This window comes from Anabrus simplex, chromosome 2 (genome assembly GCF_040414725.1).
Source record: "Anabrus simplex isolate iqAnaSimp1 chromosome 2, ASM4041472v1, whole genome shotgun sequence".
In the NCBI taxonomy this organism is placed as follows: Eukaryota; Metazoa; Arthropoda; class Insecta; order Orthoptera; family Tettigoniidae; genus Anabrus; species Anabrus simplex.
In genome coordinates, this window is record NC_090266.1 from 1,054,481,539 (window position 1) to 1,054,505,732 (window position 24,194).

At 38.8% G+C, this 24,194-nt stretch overlaps 1 protein-coding gene across 2 annotated transcripts in view; it reads left to right on the forward strand.

Annotated features, from left to right (window-relative positions):
• The first annotated feature begins 216 nt into the window (after nt 1-216).
• Nucleotides 217-24,194, forward strand: part of LOC136863279 (ras-related protein M-Ras) — a 64,991-nt gene continuing 41,013 nt past the window's right edge. The window contains exons 1-3 of one of the 2 annotated variants that reach the window (XM_067139664.2): nt 217-357; nt 454-592; nt 3,528-3,811. In XM_067139664.2, the coding sequence (XP_066995765.1) occupies nt 3,625-3,811 (187 nt within the window). In that variant the 5' untranslated portion in view covers nt 217-357; nt 454-592; nt 3,528-3,624. The remainder of the gene's footprint in view (nt 358-453; nt 593-3,527; nt 3,812-24,194) is intronic. The other variant, XM_067139665.2, reaches the window with a different exon arrangement.

A 24,194-nucleotide genomic window follows, 5' to 3' on the forward strand; every position in this document is an offset into this window, starting at 1 on the left:
TTTGTTCACTCCGACTTGTCTGCGGTAATCAGTGTAGTTTGATCGTTTAGAACTTCGTAATAATTTATGCGAGCAATTGCTTTTGAATTCTGTTTTCACATGCAGTACCTTAGTTATTGCTCTATGCATCTCTTTGTAACAGTGAATGTTTATTCATTTCGTTAAGTGTGTAATTGGAATTCATTTATATTTTCAATTCATGTGTCCGTCATCCATTTTATTGCCTTAAAATGGCGGTCACAAATTCAGTGCCATATGATCCTTATGTCATACCTGCCATCTGTGTGCGAGATTGTCAATTATCATGTGTCCATCTTAATTCAGTGTATAATAGTAGGAGTGGCGAAAGATGATACGGTATAATATTTCGGTTCATACATGTTGGTGTTGTTACTTTCGTGCTAATGTCAGTAGATTTTTCCATTTTATGTTTTAATGTTGTGTTGTGATTAGGTTTATGGGTGACTCCTGTTCCATAGAAAAGGCAGGCAGGGGCGTTCATGGACAACTGTCAGCGACCAACTTGCGAAGTTGGATTTGAATCAAGTTACGAAGAATACTTCTTCATTGACGTATGAAAAGAAAATCCAACGTTAGTAACTTCATTAGTTAGAATTTTAGCATTGGAATGTCTCGGCTGTCATTTGCTATTTATTATGAAATCCTTCGCACCCCCCAACTCTTTCAATGTTTTTCACTCTTTGAAATTGTTGTGTGCTTGAGAGACTGGAACCTTTTTATGTTACATTTAACGAAGTCGACACTGGAAAGTATGGCTTTTATTCTTAACAAATTTCTTTGAATGATGATGTTTTTTCTTTAACCAAGCTTTGTGTAGAACGTGTGAGAATATTTCATATTTTGTACCTCTCTTCGGAGAAAAGGTCTTCTCTCTCTTGATGACTTTGTTTTAATAATGGTTCGTGTTTTAGGGGCATGCACATCGATGTCATCGGCTTCAGATTGTTTTTATTTTGGATGTTATTTATGGTGCAAATCAGATAACTGACGTCAAAAATTGCAATGCATCGGGTGTAGCCTCATTGTAGGCCTATTACCACAGTCTATTTTACTAATGTATTTTATCTCCCGTTTTTCAAACTGCCATTCTTCGTTGTTTGAAATCAGTTTTAGGAGTCTTCAGTCCACATGTACTACTTGAACAGGAGAAGCGTATTGTTTCCTTCGGATGATAGCTGTTAATTTGTGCCTAACTTCCAAGTCGCATGCCTGTCTTAAAAGTATCTTGGCCTACCTTTTCTGTTGATATTCTGTCAGATTTTTAAATTGTTTCCCCATTTTGCTAGGCCCAAAATCAGAAAACTGCTGTGTTGTATGCTTGTTTGACCATTTTAATTGGCTAGTTGCAATTACTCATGTGTCTCTTCATGTTCTTGCAGTGCATATTTAGTGTACAGTATAGCAGAAGGTTCTACCAGATTGCAAGTTCTAAATAGTACGTTTAACATAAACAGTGGTACAGCCTAGTTTCACAATAGTATACTGCGTACAACTCTGGAATGTTCAGCAGAATTGAGTATAATACTTGTGTTCGATTCAACTCCAGTCACTTGGATTTTACATTTCTGTTAAATTTGAGGATAACTGCAAAATCCTTCAGTCTTTGATAATGCTTTATTACTGTATTCCTTATTTGCAAACACCACTCCCACAGCATTTGTTATTAACAACTAGGCCTACTAATTTACTCTGTTTTAATGGTTCAAAATGTTTTGCATGCTGAGTCAAACTGGAATAGTCTATATTTCAAGAAATATATAGAAAGATAGAAACATCAGAGGGCAAACACAGTAGTAGGAATCAATAACAAGTCATTGTGGAAAGGGGGAGAAGTAGGAAAAAGAAAACCCACAAGGATAAGAACATTCCCCACAGATTTGTACACGGCCATCCTCGAATAGAGTGGCACCCTCATCAGTCCGAGTACTCAGCCCCTGGCGAGCTGATTTCTTATTCCCAGATTCATTGTGTGTGTAGCTTCTACACTTGTTGAAGGGATATCTTGACAGATCTTCACTCTATGGGAAGTGTGGAAATCTATTTCAATTTTATGTTCGTGCGAGTTTCATTCTTTTCAGGTTAACTCGTTCACTGAGAAGTACCTGTCTAAATTCAATCATTTGGAACTACTTTAAAATAAAATGGAAACCAAAACTCAGTGTTTTTGTTGCTAATTCTGTGGGAATCCCTGAAAAGGAGAGGACATCACACACACACACACACACACACACACACACACACACATATTAATGATTATGTACAGGGAGGATGCCATTTTTTAATTTTTTAATTTTAAATGCTATTTGTTCGGGGTGTCAAACTAGAAAGATCTTTTGCCTCTACTTGCGCCATATGCAAGGAGCCTGCGTGTATTTTGTAAAAGGTGGAAGTGTAAAATGTTGAATGTGAGGAAAGAAACGTAAGGACGACACAAATACCCAGTCCCCAGGCCAGGGATATTAATAATTTACAATTAAAAACCTCTGACTCTGCCGGGAATCAAACCCGGGTCCGCCGGGTGACAGGCGGACGCGTTGCCCCCTACACGACAGGGCCGGATGGGAGGATGCCATGGTTGTTTCAATCAGAATAGAATTTTGTTAGATTTTATTTATTCCTAAATTATATTACATAAATATTTTGAAATTGGTAGATCAATTTCTTTGCCCATGTGAGCTTCTTCGTAGAAGATGGTCTGATGGTCAACATCCTTTCTTACTATTCAAGAAGTATTCTTTGCATAATTTTATACGGAAGTCTTTCATCAAGTACAAAATAAAAGTACTGTCCTTGCATGGGTGTCATATCAGAAAACTGGCCTAACGGATAGACATACAGTTCATACATTCTCTTACGGATGTGTGTAGTGTGCTCAAGTAGCCTATATGTAGGCCTCTTGCAACCAAGTAATATCATTGGCATGTCATCAAGGTGGTTGGAGTTCAAACCATGGCCAGTGCAAATGCGATTTTTAAAAAAATGAATATTAGTGTCTCTGTGTTCCATATTTCACATAAAACCAAAAGTCCTGTTAGTTGTCCAGTATATTTCATCTGGATCTTTAGCTGTCTCTACTCAATGCATTGGTTTACTTTGTTCTCTTTTACATCATCTTTAAGCTTCTCTATTCTCTCTGTAATTGTTACTATCTCATTTTTTCCTTCCAGGAGACAGTGATGGATTGGGGGTAAAAATTTGTTTTTGGTTATTAAGACACTTTCTTTATAATAAGAGTGTACTTAAAAATGAAATAGCAGCAAGGATATTCTATATGGTGCTTCTTTTAATGTAGGCCCTGTGTCAAGTTATATTCTGCATTATTGCATGTTGTTAAGGTCAAGCATTAATATCATTTGTGTTAAAATCTGTTCTTTCGTTTGTTCAGTGCTTAGTCAATTTTAATTGTTATATTTGAACTTCTGTCAGCATCTCCTAAATCTCTTAGCTTGATTTGATGTAGGCCTATGTTATTTATTTATTTATTTATTTTTCTTTCCTTTTCTTAGGTGAGGACCAACATTTCATCTTCCTGTTGTTGCAAGAAGCACATGCAGCTTCTTAGCTGCATTCCAAACTTGCACAATAGGTAGACGAAGAGTGACCATGTCCCGACCCCCTAATGATAACCTACTGACTTACAAGTTAGTGGTAGTGGGGGACGGGGGTGTGGGCAAAAGTGCCCTCACTATTCAGTTCTTCCAGAAGCTCTTTGTCACTGATTATGACCCAACTATTGAGGATAGTTATATTCAGCATACTGAGGTGGATGGCCAGTGGTGCATCTTGGATGGTAAGTTGTGCTATTAATGTCATTTTCCCATGTAATATAATTGAAAGTGCTCAAAGAGGGTATCCTTTTCCAAGGAACACTGATGAAGTGTTTTGGTCATGTGACTAAAGTGCCTGAGAGGATTACATTTTATAATGAAGAAATGTGTTATTTAATTTCTTTTCCATTAATGTATTTCCTTTACCACTTGTTGACTATTGATATATTAGCGATTACTTTAGGAAAATCTCTTCTGTAAAATTGCTTCTCCCCAAGCTCGATAGCTGCAGTCTCTTAAGTGCGGTCAGTATCTAGTGTTCAGGAGATAGTGGATTCGAACCCCACCTTCGGCAGCCCTGAAGATCGTTTTCCATGGTTTCCCATTTTCACACAAGGCAAATGCTGGGTCTGTACCTTAACTAAGGTACTAGCCCTTTCCTATCCCATCGTCGCCATAAGACCTGGAGTGTGTATCGTAGAGATAGGATAGGAATTGTGGGAGGGGGAGTATTAATTCTGGTGACCGAGCGAGTTGGCCGTGTGCGTAGAGGCGCGCGGCTGTTAGCTTGCATCCGGGAGATAGTAGGTTCGAATCCCACTATCGGCAGCCCTGAAAATGGTTTTGCGTGGTTTCCCATTTTCACACCAGGCAAATGCTGGGGCTGTACCTTAAGGTCACGGCCGCTTCCTTCCAACTCCTAGGCCTTTCCTATCCCATCGTCGCCATAAGACCTGTCTGTGTCGGCGCGACGTAAAGCCCCTAGCAAAAAAAAAAATCTGGTGAAAGACGAATTTGTAAGCTACGAAAAAGTTAAAGATGAGAAACATGAAATTCTAGGTGTAAGGCTCATTTCTAAAGATAATAGGCAACTTGATATATTTGGAGTGTACAGACCGGGAAAGGGTAGCGCTGACACGGATTCAGAATTATTTGATAAGATAATCAGCTATGTGGGAAACGACATGAAAGGAATGTGATTGTAGCGGAAGATCTGAATTTACCAGATGTAAATTGGGGAGGAAATGCGAACGACAGGAAGCATGACCAACAAATGGCAAATAAGTTAATATGGGAAGGACAGCTGATTCAGAAAGTGATGGAACCAACGAGAGGGGAAGAATATCCTGGATGTGCTGCTGGTAAAACCAGATGAGCTCTATAGAGAAATCAAAGTAATAGATGGTATTAGTGATCACGAAGCGGTTTTTGTTGTAGTTAAAAATAAATGTGATAGAAAGGAAGGTCTTAAAAGTAGAACTATTAGGGAGTACCATATGGCTGATAAAGCAGGGATGAGGCAGTTTCTAAAAAGTAACTATGACATGTGGAAAACTGTAAATAAAAATGTAAACAGACTCTGGGATGGGTTTAAAGTAATTGTTGAGGAATGTGAAAACAGGTTTGTACCTTTAAGGGTGGTAAGGAATGGTAAAGACCCACCTTATTATAATAGAGAAATAGAGACTAAGGAGGTGCAGACTGGAAAGAAACAATTAGAAATGGCTGAGGAAGTAAGGAGAAATTGAAGGAACTTACTAGAAAATTGAATCTAGCAAAGAAGATAGATAAAGCCTTTATTTTCTGTAGCGAAGTTAGGGCTCTTGGCCCTTTCTTACACTTAACCACACACATATTGTTATTATTCCATACAATGACATTGATTAACTTAAAATACCAAGAACTACAAATAACACTAATTTTTAAGACAAAAATATGAATATATACATGCAAAGAAGAATGAAAGAAAAAGTAACTACCTACATAATACAGGGTTGAAGAAGGCAGCTAAGGATAACATGATGACAAGCATAATTGGCAGTCATCCAAATTTTAGTAAAAAATGGAAGGGTATGTATATTATCTGCGCACTTTTTAGCGATAGATTTGTGTACAGGTTTTAGGAGTAAGGAGGGTGCTCTCCTGATTCCGTTAGTACTGCCAACTGATTGGAAATGAAATCTGAATTGAATCAATAATATGATCGATCGATATGAATTTTCAAAACCTTTGTTATCTTAAGCCAACAACTGTGTCACACACACATTATATAACATTATATAACATTTCTCGATGCAAATCTTATTCGTAGAGTGAATTCTATAGTTTGGCTTTGCTGTGTAATTAACAGTACTAGTACGTAAAGTGTACGCCAGATGTTGCACAGCGATGCATAAGCGATTTCATAGTTCGTGTTTCAAAGGTTGCCAGTACGAATCTCGAAGATTGCCAAGGTCGACCGCTTCAGCACTAGGGTGTAAATCTATCGCTAAAAAGTGCGCAGATAATAGGTATTTTAAGGCAGAATCAGGTTCCAAGAAGGACATTCTAGGAATAATTAATGAAAAATGGGAGTGTGTATGTGAGGATCAACAAAAGGCAGAAGTATTCAGTCAGGAGTTTGTAAAGATTGTTGGTCACAAGGATAATGTCCAGATAGAGGAGGAGACTAACGTTAAAGAAGTATTAAAATTTACATGTGATAACAATGACATTTACAGTAAGATACAAAAGTTGAAAACTGGAAAATTGGCTGGAAATAAGATTTCTGGGGATATACTAAAGACAATGGGTTGAGATATAGTACCATATCTGAAGTATTTGTTTGATTATTGTTAGGTCGAAGGAGCTATACCAGATGAATGGAGAGTTGCTATAGTAGCCCCTGTGTAAAAAGAAAAGGGTGATAGGCATAAAGCTGAAAAATACAGGCCTGTAAGTTTGACGTGCATTGTATGTAAGCTTTGAGAAGGCATTCTTTCTGATTATATTAGACATGTTTGCCAAATTAATAACTGGTTCGATAGAAGGCAGTTCGGTTTTAGGAAAGGTTATTCCATTGAAGCTCAACTCGTAGGATTCCAGCAAGATATAGCAGATATCTTGGATTCAGGAGGTCAAATGGACTGTATCGCGATTGACCTGTCTAAAGCATTTGATAGGGTGGATCGTGGGGGACTACTGGCAAAAATGACTGCAATTGGACTAGACAAAAGAGTGACTGAATGGGTTGCTATATATCTAGAAAATAGATCTCGGAGAATTAGAGTAGGCGAAGCTTTATCTGACCCTGTAATGATTAAATGGAGAATTCCTCAAGGCAGTATTATTGGACCTTATGTTTTCTTATATATATGAATGATATGAGTAAAGGAGTGGAATCAGAGGTAAGGCTTTTTACGGATGATGTTATTCTGTATAGAGTAATAAATAAGTTACAAGATTGTGAGCAACTGCAACGTGACCTCGATAATGTTGTGAGATGGACAGCAGGCAATGATATGTTGATAAACGGGGTCAAAAGTCAGGTTGTGAGTTTCACAAGTAGGAAAAGTCCTCTTGAGTTTTAATTACTGTGTTGATGGGATGAATGTTCCTTTTGGGGATCATTGTAAGTATCTAGGTGTTAATATAAGGAAAGATCTTCATTGGTGTAATTACATAAATGGGATTGTAAATAAAGGGTACAGATCTCTGCACATGGTTATGAGGGTATTTAGGGGTTGTAGTAATGATGTAAAGGAGAGGGCATATAAGTCTCTGGTAAGACCCCAACTAGAGTATGGTTCCAGTGTATGGGACCCTCACCAGGATTACCTGATTCAAGAACTGGAAAAAATCCAAAGAAAAGCAGCCCGATTTGTTCTGGGTGATTTCTGACAAAAGAGTAGTGTTACAAAAATGTTGCAATGTTTGGGCTGGGAAGAATTGGCGGAAGGACGACGAGGGAAGAATTGGCAGAAAGACAACGAGCTGCTCGATTAAGTGGTATGTTACATGTTATAAATCTCATTTTTGGTTCGTATTGAAAGTTTATAGTTCAAAAACAATAAAGGTGATCTTTAATCCACCTCTGATCTCAACGGTATGAAATTACATGTATTTATTATTAATAATAATAATAATAATAATAATAATAATATTTGATCTGTTTTGCACTGCTCATATCTTGGTCTTTCTCTTCTATTGTAATCCCTTAAGTCTTCTAAATGTGACGCAAGATCGCCTTTATTGTTTTTGAACTAAGTGTTATGTTCCGAACTGTCAGGAGAGAGATGGCGTGGAATGATATTAGTAGACGAATAAGTTCGAGTGGCGTTTATAAAAGTAGGAAAGATCACAATATGAGGATAAAGTTGGAATTCAAGAGGACTAACTGGGAAAAATATTCATTTATAGGATGGAGAGTTAGGGATTGGAATTACTTAGCAAGGGAGATGTTCAATAAATTTCCAGTTTCTTTAAAATCATTTAGGAAAAGGCTAGGAAAACAACAGATAGGGAATCTGCCACCTGGTGACGGCCCTAAATGCAGATCTTGATTGATTGATTGATTGATTGATTGACCTATCTGTGTTGGTGCAATGTAAAGCCAATAGAAAAAAAAAAGTTTCTGGAGAGATTAGGCCTATAACTGCAGATGTGTCCCTTACTAAAGGAAGATTATGTTTAAATTCTTTGGAAATATTTTTAGACCATGTTTATATCAGTCATACAAACATCAAGTGCTGGTGGCATGAACTTTTAAAATATTTTTGAATATATTCTGCACCTCATTATGTTCTCAATTGGAATAGTGTGCTTGTGTAGTGTATAATGCTGCCTCTTGGTGCTAAAATGTACTTATACTGATAGAGGTTGTGACTTTGTAGTGATTGTTTCCCTAAATTTACTGTACAATTTACACCCTTAACAGATGTTGTATTTGTAGTCCACCTTTGCTAAATATTGCATATGATGGTCAAAATGAGTCCAACAATTATTTCATACCATTATAAATAAATCAGAGATGAGAGTAATTTGTTTAATTTTTAATTTGGTTTATTATTTCTAACAATAACGTATTAATGACTTGGGGCACTGGTATCGACTTACATACACTCCCTCCCCTCCCCATCACACAACAGGCCTGGTGGGCCTTGGCCTGCCAAGTGACTCGTGTTCAGACTGAAGGCATGCAGATTACAATGTGCTGCATGGCCATTGCGACGAATCCCCTTGGTAGTTATTCTTGGCTTTCTTGACTGGGACCGCATCTCACAGTTAGATAGTGCCTCAGTTGTAAACACGTAGCCTGAATGGACTTTGAATTGACTTGCATTAAAATCATTAACCTAAGTGAGGTCAGTATCCAGTATTTGGGAGATAGTAGGTTCGAACTGCACTGTCGGCAGCCCTGAAGATGGTGTTCCGTGGTTTCCCATTTTCACACCAGGCAAATGTTGGGGCTGTACCTTAATAAAGGCCACTGCTGCTTCCTCCCCACTCCTAGACATTTCCTGTCCCATAGACGCCATAAGACCTGTCTGTGTCGGTCCGACGTAAAGCAACTAGCAAAAAAAATAAATCATTAACCCGCGGTCGTTCATACTGTCTGGCATCACACTGTTGGTCGTGCATATAGATTTTATCTAATATGGCCTTTTACTTAAATAATGTTCTAATTCTCTAGGTTTTTTCTCCCCCATACTTAAAATGCTTTAAGGGTATTATTATTTATAACTTGTGCCATCTTCAACATGCCTTCATTATAAATAATATACATGTTTGAGAAAATATTACTAAAATTGCTATGGAAGTACAATATTTTAAGTTATTCATAAAATGACTTGTCCTGTTAATGAAATAAACTCCCCAGAGTATTGTAGAAAATATTTTTCAAAATCACAACCAGATTGGTCTTTCTCTTTGATAGTATTCTTGAATTAGTTTCATCAAATCTTATTGCCTACATAAGAATGTTTAATATTCTCTCGGACATCAGTGCAGCAAAAATTCCGGTGCTGTTCCATCGGTATTCCACATTTCATTGGTGTTCAAGTGTTGATACTTTTCACACTCAGCATGTACAGTACTCAGAGAAAAATGACATTTCCTCAGTATCGATGAGTACAGTCCCTGAAGCCATGAGCATACGAAGTAGTCTTATCAGTATTTGTTATTGTAAGCCTGCACAGTTTTATGTAGTATAGCATTAGGAAAAATATTCCAGCAATTGTTGATGTTCATACAATTCTTGGTTTGTTCTTTCACACAGAGTAGTTTTGTTGTTGCATTTTGCTGACAAATTTCAGCAGGTATTGGCTTAAGGACTAATTACTTCGTAATTTTGCTTTACCTACATACTCTGTTAGTCTATGCCCTAGTGAAACAAGGGTGCACACCAGAACTCGAAAAATCCTGGACGCTAGGATGCCATGGCAACTGGAAATGAGTTTGGCCTATAGATTTTTCTGACATTGGTATTCCCCATTTTTACTGACCAGTACAACTAATTTTTACATGGGTGGATGAATTAAAAGACAAATTCTAATAAATTTGTTACTGGATCAAGTTCAAAGTTCAAGATTTACCTGGAATGTCAAATATACTTACATTCGTTGAGTTATGAGTGTGCACTTACAAGCATAGAACAGTAATACCAGTTCTTCTCTTAAATCTGACAAAGAAGCTTTGGCACACGATGAGCAAAACACCTAGAGGAAATGTTTCTAAAATGTGAGCATAACATTGAAATGTGCACTAGGGTATTTGATACTTTTACCTGGCCTGAAGGGAAGGAAAGAATTGGAGAATTTTGGAGAAAAGATCAAAACATTGGCACAGCATTTGTAGGGCTAAGTTGTGGGTTCTATCGTGGACCTTGGGAAAGTATAGCAGAGAACTCTGAGTTGTGTTTAAAAAAATTGTCAAATTTCCAATTTTAGGCAAGTTGCTTTGTATTGTCAGTGCTGGCATAAGTTCAGTTACATTTTCAGTGGAGACCTCTAGGCGCGATTGCACTGTCGTTTCTTTCTCGCAGTCGACATGTTTGGTGCACAAGGCTGCCAACTCTTGAATTATCATTCGGACGACTGACAAAGCCATTAGTCTGGTTAGGTCCAGTTAGTGACTAACATTGGACTGTGATCAACAGGGCTCTGGGGGTGTAAGCCCCTAGGTTAGGGCTGCGGTTTGACCTCTAGCATTCTATAGGGCTGGATCGGTTAGGTCCAGCTGGTGACAAAACGACTAGTTGTGTTTTTAATGTGCACGGGTTGGTATTGTAAGGCATTTGCTTGATTTCTGAGAATTACATCATATCTGATTGTGTCTCAGCCAATGGAAATGCTACTGCGTGCTTCACCAATGAACAATGTCGGGTGCTAAATTCCATTAGTTTTTGAAAGTAAATGTACTTCTGGGGGCCAGTGGGTCTGCCCGTGGCTATCGCAGTGAACACATCTTTCCTCTACAATGTATTCCACATGAGATTTGTACTATTTCAAATCCATTATAATGTTATAAAACTTGTGGCACAGATATGGAATTTCTACCTCAGTGTTACCTGCTTGGAGTGTTCCTTGTTAGTGTTTAGTTCATGAACCATTAAAAAAAAGCCTGACAGCGTTAATAATTGAATATTTATTAACATGAATGGCCCGTTAGAGAATTTTGGGGGTTTCAAACCCTACTGTTGGAGCCCTGAAGATGGTTTTCAATGGTTTCCCATTATGACACCAGGAAAATGCTGGGGCTGTATTTAATTAAGGCAACGGTCACTTCCTTCACACTCTTAGTCCTTTCCTATCCCATCGTCATACCCTGTGGGTGGGGGATGCAGATGAAGAATATACCCACGGTGTCCCCTACCTGTTGTAAGAGGCGAATAAATGGGGCAACCAAGGGATGATACTTTTCATAGTGTCCACATTCTGGAAAGTCAGCAGGAAAAATTTGGTCAGGGAAAGTCAAGGAAGTAGACAAAAAAATCTGAAAAATCAGGTAAATCTTCCCCAATGATGGATTTGAGGGGATACTTTTATGCTCTAGTCTGCTGTAACCCAGTCTGTTGAATTTCTTTTCAGGTATTTTTTCTGAAGAAGTGCACAACAATTTTACAATTTTTGTTGCGCCCTAGTCATTTCTTTCAACCATTTTTGTTGTTCTTTTTTTATTTCAGTTCTAGGATGCTTGAAACTCATGACAATGGCTAACAAGCATTGTAAATTTAATAAACCTTGGCTAGACGGTAAAGTGTTTCCCGAACTGAGTGGCTGATTGGACATATTGGTAAATGATGCAATTTCAGCATATTGTAAAGTGTGTTGTAAATTGTTCAATCTTAGTAATATGGGTAAACAAGCATTCGCTTCTTATGTTAAATGACCTGAATGAATGAAAATCCACAGCCTGTTTCCAGTCATTTGATCGGGTCAGGAATGGAATTAATGAAGCCCCCTTGTAGCGGCGAGGATGGGAATTGTGCCGGCTGCCAAAGCCTGTCGCACTCCTCTGGTGCTGTGATTAATGAAATGAAATATTGGAGAGTGTTGCTGGAATGAAAGATGACAGGGAAAACTGGAGTACCTGGAGAAAAACCTGTCCTGCCTCTGCTTTGTCCAGCACAAATCTCACATGGAGTGACCAGGATTTGAACCCCGGAACCCAGTGGTGAGAGGTCGGCGCGCTGCCGCCTGAGCCACGGAGGCTCGTGCTTAAGGACCTACTCGTAAAATACATGAAAGCTAGGTCTTCCCAGCCATCAGTTTCTTTCTTTGCAAAGAATACCTCAACTCCATCTCCATTTGAAGATACTACATCCACAGCTACAAAGGAATTAGCAGTGCCAGGAACAAGTCAAAGGATTTTAAGAAATTTCAGTGTGATTAAAGATGTTACATTGGCGGAAGCCATATGGGCTGTCCAGGTTGTCACTGGAAAGGTGTCTCAACTCTTGCGATGAAACCTCTACAGCATTCAAAACAATGTTCCCAGACAGTAAAATTGCTCGAAACTTTATTATGAGCAAGACTAATGGATTAGCCCCATATTTTAAAGAAAGATTGCAAAATAACTTAAAACATTGTTCTGATTACGTTATTTTTTATTTATCATTAGACAGATTTTCCCAAGGAGAACAAATGGACTAGTGTGTAAGGTTTTGGGATGTCAGTGTTCAAAAAGTTGCAGCAAGATATTGGAATAGTGTATTTTTAGGCAGAACAACTGAGGATCACTTATTAGATGGGTTTATACATGGACTCTCCTTACCTTTAGGAAATATTTTGCAAGTCTCAATGGATGGGCTGAATGTTAACCCAAGTTTTATTAAAAAACTTGAAAATCATTTGCAAGTGGTAATCCCTGAGGGGAAGTCTCTTCTTGATGTAGGCATATTTAGTTTGCATACAGTGAATAGAGCCATGAAAACTGGGATTGATTGACTGGGACTTTTTCCATTTTTTTTTTTCAGGTCTCTATACAATCTTTTTAAAGATAGCCCTGCTCGATGTGCTAAATATACAGACATAACAAGCACCACATTTCCTTACAAGTTCACTGCAATAAGGTGGTTGGAAAATGGTTGCTGTGTTGATCAAGCTCTTAAAATAAATGATCACGTTGACAAATTTGTGAAAGAGTACACCAAACAAAACAACAAAATCCTTCAATACCTTAGAGACGCTGTGAAGAATCCACTTCTTAAGGCAAAATTAAGTGCTTTTAGAAGTATTTTGTTAGATGTTGAACCTTTCCTCAGAGGATTTCAAAATCAGAAACCTATGGTGTCTTACCATTTTACGTTGCTTGAAGAACTTATGAAAAACATAATGATGAGATGTGTTGAGTCTGAAAAAAATAGCTGAAGCAAGTACTTCCCAAATGTTAATAAATTTTGACTTACAAGATAGTGCCAATCTGCTTTCAGTAGAAAAGGTGGACTGCCAAGAGCTTACCCAAACAAGTTAAATGTTCTGAAAAAGTAAAAGTTACTTTTCAAGAATGAGGTCAAAATTATCTTGACCACCATGTTAGAAAAACTCAGAGAGAAAAGTCCTCTATAAACACATTTAGCAATGGGTCTCACTGCCCAAGACCCTAAAATGATATTGCTCAAATCCAGTTTGGCAACTAAAAGGATTGATATCGTTCTTGAAAACTGCGCAGACATACAAGAATATGTGATAAGCAGGGCCCGGGTTTTGTTGACCTAAAAATGCTAAAAAATGACCTTAAAATTATCAATGTCCTAAAAACGAACAAAAAATGACCTAACAATCCCAAGTATTTATTGCTTGAAACTAAATTATATACGTTTCTAGATATGAACAATATTGATAACTGATATTTTCTCTAACTTTTACATAGCAATATGTCATTTCTTTGTTTTGGAATCTCGGTTTTCCTTAGAAACAAAATGTACCGGTACGAAGATCTTCCGACACCAGGTACTCCATAAAGAGAAATGATCTGAAAAGGAAAACAACATTCCTATAAAGATAATCGTAATCGCCGTCGGTTGCAGATTTAACTGTAAAGCTATATATAATGCCATATTATCTAGGTTTTAATATTTACCTCAGACCGTGTTGCAGTAGATAACTGTGACCATCCGTAGATTCTCGAAGGTAAAAGAACGTCGATTGTCAGCCAAAACGTTCTTGTACATCGAAAAGCTCCTTACGACGTCCACAGATGCGAGGGGTGCATACTTGAAGTGCGCTAAATCACTTAGTGACAGCTCTTCAATATCCACTACACTGAAATCTTCCCCAGTGAGTACCCGGACGACTGAGCACAAAACCTTGTATCCTGTGTTTTTGTCAAGAACAGATTTAGTTTCCGAAATACCGACTTGCCAACTTTACCACGCACATTTTCCAAAGTTTCCTGCGTTGCTCTCACCAAAGCTGTCACATGTTCGATTGTCACACCTCTCTCCTGAAGTCGTGTAATATCTGACGGCAGGGAGCTAAAATTTGCCTTAATGTATGCCAACTCACCCTGCACATCGTCAGCTGAAAATATAGCGTCTTGGGCTTCTAGAGAGTTTATCACTTGCTTCACTGCTAAAAAGTTGTCGCTGTAGTACTCGCACGCATTGATCCACGTACCCCAACGTGTGACTACAGGTCGCGGAGGTAGTGTGATATCAGGAGCTAGTGACTTAGTTTCCTGCGCGATGGGGCCTTGATAAATACCTTTTTTACCTGCGACACAAGTCTATCTATGTCAGGAAAATTCTTCCTCATGTCTTCTGCCATTCTGTGGAAAGCATGAGCTAGACAAGTTACATGCACCATTCTTGAATAAAAAAACTTTGATAGCTTTTCCAGCTTTAACTATGTAAGGCGCGGCATCGGTCACGAAAAGTAAAACGTCATCGTACCTCACACCGTCAGGCCACAGCAGAACCATGGCCCTGTCAAACATTCGACATATTGTAGAATGATTGACTGATTCCAAGACTTCAGAAGTTAGCAAAAATATTTCTCCGGGATTATCTATTTTCAGGGTTCCTTTAGTTACGTAACGACCTTCAACATCAGTAGTTTCATCTACTGAGACAAAAATCTTCTTTCCGCTTGTTCTTTCCCGTATTCTTTGAAGTGTTTTTTCATAGCAGAGCGGTATGTAATTTTTCCTTAGCGTAGATTCGTCCGGAATGGAATGACCTGTATACTGTGTTAGGAACTGCCTTAATTTAGGAATAGTTAGTTTATGAAAAGGAATATTTGCTGAAACAAAAACTTCACACAGTTCATTAAAAAAGGCTGAGGTTGTATCTATGCTTGATGATGCGTTTTGCATGAGTAACTGTTAAGTACTTTTCTTTCTGTTGATATTCTGAATACCGCGCACATGTTTGTCGCGACTGACGTGCTGTTGAACAGTGAATCTTTTTGCTGCTGCCACTTTCACTTCACACACTTTACAGAATAGTATTTCACCATCTGTAGAAAAGGTATCTTCCCTGAATTCAGAGACAATTTGTCTCAAATGACCTCTGGATGGTTTTACCTTTGGCATTTTAATATGCACTCGAAATGGTTACACACAACTGACATCTACAAACTGTACAACTAAAACTGACCTGAAGGAACAAGGAAATAGAGTACACCGGCAGAAATACCTTACTGCTGACATCACACTGTCAACACACTTCGCTGGTGAACTGATAAAGGCTTACCCCTCGTCTGAAGGTCACCCAAGAATAGCTTAGCTCTCGCCTCCTGTTAAGACACAAAGGTGAGGGATGTACAAATCTACGTACTCAGCTCACAACTGAGTGCAGAAACTTTCGAAGATGAACCTTCACGTAAACCTTCAAGTACATCAAGATATAGGAACTGGTTGGTTGATGACTTAAAACGCGGATTCTTATTTTAAAATAACCAATAAGAAAAATAAAATAATTAAAATTAACAAATAATGACGCAAAAAGCTAAAAAATGACCTAAAAATCAAATACTTCAAAAAATGACGAAAAAATGACTTAATAAATACGCATTTCTGTAATCTGGGGGCCATGAACAGGATTTGTATATAACTTAGCAACTTCTGTGAGGCACCAATTAAAAGATGACATGTCATTGAAATCCAGGCCCTGATGATAAGTGCTGAAATTGCCAAAGGACATTTCTATCTGCTAACCGAGGAAGTTGAGTATTGTTTCGTTGATGGGTGGAAAAACTGGTTGTTGTAGGATAATAAAGGCACAGAATTTTCATTATTGCATTCAGATTGTCACTATGTTTGCTTGTTCGGGTTTTATGAGTGTTAGAACTTGGTGTATGTTTTATGAAGTGTTGCTGATTAGCTACTGAAAATGGCAGCAAGGCATGATGCTGATGTGTTCGCAAACGATGACGAGTTAGTGGAGTATTTTAACACTTCACTATTTAATGGGAGTGATACTGAGAATGACTAGGACAGTGACAGTAGTGAGGTTATGGTGGGAAACGCGCAAGTAAGTGCTGCGAATATATCTGAGAGCTTGAAAGATTCTGAACTTAGTGATGAAGCAAATGATGGTCCTGAGAATGAGGATAACGATGATGATGGTGTTGGTGATAGCAATAATGCTCCCCAAAGATCTGTGTTTCGGGAGTTTTGCGTAGGAAGTGATACTCGTTATCACCCTGCACCTGTCTACTTGGAAAATCCAGGTCCATGTTTACCTCAATACTGTATTCAAATGGTTTTACACAAGCGTTTCGAGAAATGCCTTCATGTTCGAACCCTGATCAGTCATGAAAGTAACCTTCCGTAGGTTTGACAACTGAAGGCCGAACAAGCCACTCTGTTGTATAATTTGCCAGAAATTAAATTCATATTTCAAGTTCCATATTTATAACTTCCACCTATTCACTAGTACACATTATAATCGTAAACATTATTTAATTAACATGATTTTATATGCCTCAAGTGAGCCATCATCAGCACTGGAAAGACATGAAAATGAGTGAAACTTGTTGGCGAAAATATCTTATAACAATATGATTTTAGGTACACGTGTGAGATAACTTAATATAAAATATAAAACATGTAAGTTATTATGCATACTACAGGTAGAATATGGTGAAATAACATTAAAATCTTGAAAAAATTATTAGTTCCATCTACTGTAATCTTTGTTTCAAAACTGTAATCTTGATGTATAATTTACATTAATGTCTAGTTTACACAATGCCAGTTGAGACAATTGTCAGAAGACAGTTGACTGGCTTACGATTATTGGCTACATGTGAACACTTCGGCCCAGTTGTCTAGGTAGTTGCCTTCACATTTTCCCAGACAATCAATTTGTCTCCAGGAGTAGACTGAGGACAACCAACTGGGCCCTGCTGCAACCCCCACCACCCGGAGCTCAGTATTGTTAGGACAGTTGGCGCCATGTGAACGTGACAGGCCAGTAGCTGTATATTTATTTTGTGCCAGTTCACTTGTGTCAACCGAGAAGTGCAGCCACCTGCGTGGTCTTGATCATTTAAATACTTTAATTTTTAAATTATTTGTAAGCTGTTTGTGTAATTATGGCTCCAAAGTAAGTGATACTAACTTAAAATTTGCTGAGCTGTATAGGGAACGATGATGTTTGTGGGACCGGGATGAAGACAAAAATGCTCGTCAGTCGGGACTTTCTGAGGTTACCGATAAAATTAACATTCAAGGATTCAGTATGATTGAGATCAAAACTTTGCATGACTCGGCAATAAATTTCCGGCACATATAATTATAGAATAAATTTAATTTCTCACGTGATACTGCAGACTTTACTCGCCATTTCTTGTCATCTACTGGCGTGGCAATAGCTTCCTTGTGTGAAGGGGTTCTCGTTCAACTGGACTAGCCAACGATTGTCCTGCAATAATTAGAGGACAACTGTCTCCAACAATTGTCTTCAACTGTCATGGTGTAAACTAGGCATCCTATCGGACGAGTTGGCCGTGCGGTTAGGGGCGCGTGGCTGTGAGCTTGCATCCGGGAGATAGTGGGTTCGAACCTCACTGTCGGCAGCCCTGAAGATGGTTTTCCGTGGTTTCCCATTTTCACATGAGGCAGATGCCAGGGCTGTACCTTAATTAAGGCCACAGCCACTTCTCACTCATAGCCCTTTCCTATCCCATCGTCGCCATAAGACCTATCTGTGTCAGTGCGACGTAAAGCAACTACAAAAAAAAAAATTTTAAAAACTAGTCATAACTTGTATATAGTCAATACAGGATTGAAAAGGGATCTGGAAGTTATTCTTAATAGTGGTAGAAAATGTCTGGGAGGTAGTACATCGGAAATGTTAACTTTCCTTAATTCATTACCCACGTTAATTAGTTCTTGTGCCACCTTACGAAAACCATGGTCCGACATGACAGTGAATGGCTGCAGATCTAATAGACACATTTCTACACAGGCATTGGTAATCTTATGTTTTAGAATGCTACTGACTGTGGAAATGTTGCTCAATGAGCTTCCATTATTCGTTGATCAGGAGCAATTGTGTTTGGTTAAAGTACTGTATTCCTTTAAAATATGTCCAAGTTTGCACCTCATAGAGCTAGTATTATTGCCCTAGTCATTAACGATATATAATCATTTCCATCATTCCCATACATTGTTTTTGCATTACAATTATCCTCTACACCATACTTCCCAGTTACCTCATTTACAGTCTCCATCTCTGTGAATGACAAGGTACTGTAAAGACTGAACAGCTGTGTAATATTTCCCAATGTCAGTTTTCTGTCATATCAGACTTGGAGACCATTAGGCCATGTGCTTAGAGCTCGCTAGCCCGACAGCCAGGTAGAAGCAAGCATTTGAAGCTATCTGCTGCTTGTACTCCAGTCACTTCAAGGACTGCCGTGAGAGTGCTCTTGTGTACACTGGAGCTTGGAAGACCGGCTCGTGCACGTCTCTAGCAACATCCCTAAATCAGTGGTGATTATTTGCTATAACACTTTCTGTTGGGTGATGTGTCTGGTTATGGAACATCTCACAGTGTAACTCATAGAATATTTCTGTTGATATTTTTTCTTGAAAAGTAAGCTTAGGGCATGATTTTAATCTCATTCTTGCCTGAGGCTTATCAAGAATAAATTTAATCAATTCACTTGCAGGAGATTAGTATTATACAGTTATGCAGTTGTCATTGTTGAGAGATAATGAAAAGATCATCTATACCACAATTATGTATTCTGTCTGAAATTAGAAAAATGGAATGGGAATTCTCTCTTTTTTTTTTAATATAAAGAGAAAGTTTGTTAGGTCATAATTCTGTAAATTGGGAAGAAACCGAATGTTGCTGCTTTATTTACAGATGCAGTTAAATGTTACTAGATATATTCAGTAAAGTACGAGGAACGAGTTAAGGTGAAAAAATACTGCTTTCTTGCACAATTACCAGAGATATTAAAACTGGGATTACGTTAGTGATAGAATAATCAGAGTACGACTGAGGAAAGACTGAAAGATTTCATCCAAGTTTATGGAACTGGCGAAGGTGGCCCCGGTGCGATCACCAGGTAACCAATCGGAGCACATAAGCTCACCTCCCACCACCCAAACTCACCAATCAAAACTGCTGGTTTTTTTTTCCTCAAACGCAAATACTAATCGAGAATCTTCCTGTTACGAAACTCTTAAGACGTAGGAGTTCTTTCTAGAATCAGAGTTTACCTTTCACAATATTAAAGACGTAGAGCGTTTTTCTAGAATACACATTTCACAGTATTACAAAAGATCACTCAACACTAATGAAAACAGCCCTTTACAATTTTCAGTGTTACAAAATATCACCCAACGATAAATAAAACACAATATTACAAATATTCAATAATAGTAAATAATAATAATAATAATAATAATAATAATAATAATAATAATAATAATAATAATTAGCCCTTCACAATTTTCAGTGTTACAAAATATCACCCAACGATAAATAAAACGCAATATTACAAATATTCAATAATAGTAAATAATAATAATAATAATAATAATAATTGTGCAAATGACTGTCTTCTATAAGTCCATGTTTTTCATTTTCTTTTCTCTACGAAACCTGTGTCACATTTCATTGTGTCTGTTCTGGCCCAGCTATGGCTAGGCCACCTAGTTGATTGCTACCCCTTTAGGAATACCCTTCAGTGTGTATTTATTTTGAAGGCCCCCAGCCGGAAGTGGTGTGGATGGAAGGCGGATGAGCGACGGTTATGCTTGGGTGCCTCGAGCGAGAGGAGATAGGAGGATGTGACTGACTGTTATCAAGGGTCTCTGCCCACCAATAGCCAGTATTCTTATTTATAATGTATTATATAAGTGTCGTAAGTGTAATACATTTAAGTGTAATAAAAGTTATTTAATCAAGTGAGTGATTTACGTACAAAACGTGGTTCAAATACTGGGCCGGATTATCTACACCACGAGGACCTTGCGAAAGCAGCATGGCATGTACTATGGACGGCTAGTTTCAAGAGTCACATGGAAGTACTTGGAAGTTCACTTTAATATCAATAGCTGCCAGTCCCGGGTTTGATGTTCCAGCAGCAGAGGTAAACTAAACTGACAAAGCAGGTTAGTACTATCCATTGAAGGCTCTCCTTTTCTGCTTGTCTTTGTGTTACCCTCTCCATCATGGAATCCTCAACAAGGTAAAAGCTTCTTAAGCAGAGGTCGCGATTTAAAGCCAGCTTACTCGCTCGGAAACCTTCGTTGCGAATTTCATTGTTCAACAACATTTGAATTTGCATGAAATGGAACTACGATGCGAAGACATGAGTACATTAATGTCGAAGTTTGACGTGCAGTCAGAATTAGAATTAGGAGACGTTGAAAACAAAAAAGCTCATGATCAGGTGCGTGCCAAATTCAACACAAAATACTTCAAAGTAAAGGGCGAAATGACTAAAATAGTAGCGAATCTTGAAGAGTCATCACGTGACACGGTAGATTCAGGAAGAACTCAGGTCAGCAGCGCCGCAAGTTTAAATTTGCCAGCTATTAACATTTCATATTTCGATGGAAAATATGAAAACTGGCTCTCATTCGTGGACAGTTTTCAAGTTAACAACAATAATCTGCCACGTGTCCAGAAATTTCACTACTTAGCACATGTACTCAAGGCCCCAGCCAGCCAATTAAATCAAAATTTACCCATCACAGAGGCGAATTATGAGGTAGCGTGGAAAATGTTGAGGGACAGATTTGAGAACAAGAAACTAATAGCAGCTACTCATGTTACGGCACTCTTAAGTTTAAAAATGAGTCTCCAGTGGTACAGCTACAGAACTGTTAAGGTACTCTTAACACTTTTAATCATTTGAATGCACCCAATGCCCTAGAACTTAACATTCCACTGCATGAAGTTATTTTGACTCAACTGTATGCTGAAGGACTAGATGCTTGTACTAGACGAGACTGGGAATTACCACAGCCAGACACTGATTCCATCACTTGATGACTTGCTGTCATTTGTTAAGCACAAATGGCAAGTTCTGGAGAACTTCCCTATCTCACAGCACACTGCACCATCGCACAGCTGATAGAAATAAGCCTAAACTTCAAGGGGATACTCAAGCACGCTACACTTACACCACTACCAGTCACATCAAGTGTCCCTGCTGTCATGGTAATACCCAATATTTAAATGTGAAGGGTTTGCAGCTTTGAGTGTGGAAGAGAGACAAAGAAGAGTTAGGGAAATGGACTTATGTTTTAACTGTTTGCGTACAGAGCATTCTGACAACAATGTAAATCATGTGGCTGTAAATTATGTAGTAGGAAGCATCACACCTCATTACATAATTCATCAGGTAGAGAGGGAGGTACAGCCCATCAAACAGCATCCAACTCCTCTCACACATACTGTAATACAAGAGACCCTGTAGGGTTTCTGATGTCCAATTCCATGGTCAAGGTAGTAAATTTTAGGGGACAAATGCATGTCTGCCAGGGACTTTTTGACAGTGGCAGCCAGGTTAATCTTTGCACTGAAAGTCTAGCACAGCCTTAAGAAAACGAAAAATCTCATACCAATTAGCAGCATAAAGGATTCCATTTCTCAGTCAAAGTACAGTGTTCAGTTAGTTGCAATCCACTGTAAGTAACTTCACTGTATGACTTGCTGTGTCTTTTCACGTATCACAGGTAACATGCCCAGTAGTCACATTCAGCGTGAGCATTGGAACTTGCCCACTGACTTGAAGCTCTCTGACCCCAAGTTCTTCCAGCCAGGTGACATTGAATTTTTAATAGGCACAGAAATTTCTTTTCATTACTGAAATCTGGTCGCAGAAGTCGGATCACCAGATTATCCTATTCTTCAAGACACTGAACTAGGATGGATTATTGCTGGACACTACCGTTGTAGGGAAGATAAATATCTTACTCCAACCACATGTTTTTTGAAGTCAGAGGGAGAGGTTAGACACTCAACTACAGCGGTTCTGGGAAATAGAAGAGCTGTCGTCACCAGTCAAGGCAAGAGAAGAGAGGGATGTTACACGTAGATTGATTGTTCGCTTACACCTTAAGCAGAAACCTGAGGTTCTGGGAAACTCGTTCAATCATGCCATGTCGAGACTAACTGAACTAGGCGGCGTTTCATTTGGCAGCCCTCATTTAAGCACGAGTACTGTAACTTTCTTCACGAGTAAGAGGCCATGGGGCATATGGTTAAGGTAGATAAATTACTCAGTCAGGGAATGAAGGTGGAAGCTATTATCTACCCCATCATCCAGTTTTTAAGCTCAACTACCAAAACTAGGGTTGTATTTAATGCATCTTCTAAAACTTCCAACAATATTTCATTAATGGCTGGAACAACAGTACAAGAGGATCTTTGCTCTATCATCCTAAGATTTGGAATGAATACCCATGCCTTCACTGCAGATATTGCTAAAATGTATCAGCAAGTCATGGTTCATGCAGATGATTGGAAACTTCAGTTGATCATCTGAAGGGAATCACCTAGGGACCCACCCTCTCACTATGAACTGACAACTGTAACGTATGGTACAGCATCGGCACCCTTCCTAGCTACCAGATGCCTGCAGCAGCAGGGTGAAGATGAAGAATTAAGGTTCCCCAGAGCAGCACAAGTTGTTTGCAGAACTTTTTATGTTGACGATCTAGTAAGTGGCTGTGACGATATCCAGGATGCTCTTCAGTTGCAGTCTGAAATTATTAATTTACTAGAGAGTGGATGATTTCACTTCAGGAAATGGTGTGCAAACCACCGAGCATTATTGGAAGCAGTTTCAGAAGAAGACAAGGAAACCCAGCTGACTTTGTCTTGATGAAGGCACTAGCGTGAAATCGTTAGGCCTGTTATGGCATCCAGTAACTGATAATTTTCTGATTTGTGGCAATCTGTATTCAGAGAGTCCCTATCATGCTGATACTCGTGTAACTAAACAAAAGGTCTTATCTGTCATTGCATCAATATTTGATCCACTTGGGTTGGTCAGTCCTTGGGTAATTTCTTATAAGATTTTTATGCAGAAACTTTGGCTAGTCAATCTGAACTGGGATGACAGACTCCCATCTCAACTATTCAGAGAATGGGAAGAACTTCACTTTCAGCCACAGGCAGTAAGAGATTTTTATGTTGAGCGGTTAGTCACACGGAAGGGACCCCCTTGTTGATGTACAAATTCATGGTTTTTCTGATGCTTCAGAACAAGCTTATGGAGCTTGTCTTTATGTACGGTCTGTCGACAAAGGGGGACAGACCTGTGTCTGATTATTATGCGCTAAATCCAGAGTAGCACTAGTGAAGAAACTGACACTACCAAGTCTTGAAATGTGTGGAGCTCTACGACTTGCCTGACTACTCCACAAGACTGTACCAGTTTTGTCTCTGCCAGTCAGCCAGCTGTACCTGTGGACGGACTCCACCATTGTCTTAGCCTGGATCGCATCCCCTGTTATTCACTGGAAAAATATTTGTGGTCAGCAGAGTGTCTTCAGTTCAAGAATACTCTCACAAGGCAGATTGGAGACAGGTTCCTACCAGTTGCAATCCAGCAGATTTAATATCTGGAAGTGTTGTTCCAGGACAACTATGAGGTATGAACCTGTGGTGGCACAGACCATCTTGGTTAACTGAGCCCACTGAATCATGGCCAGACACAATCTCGTCCT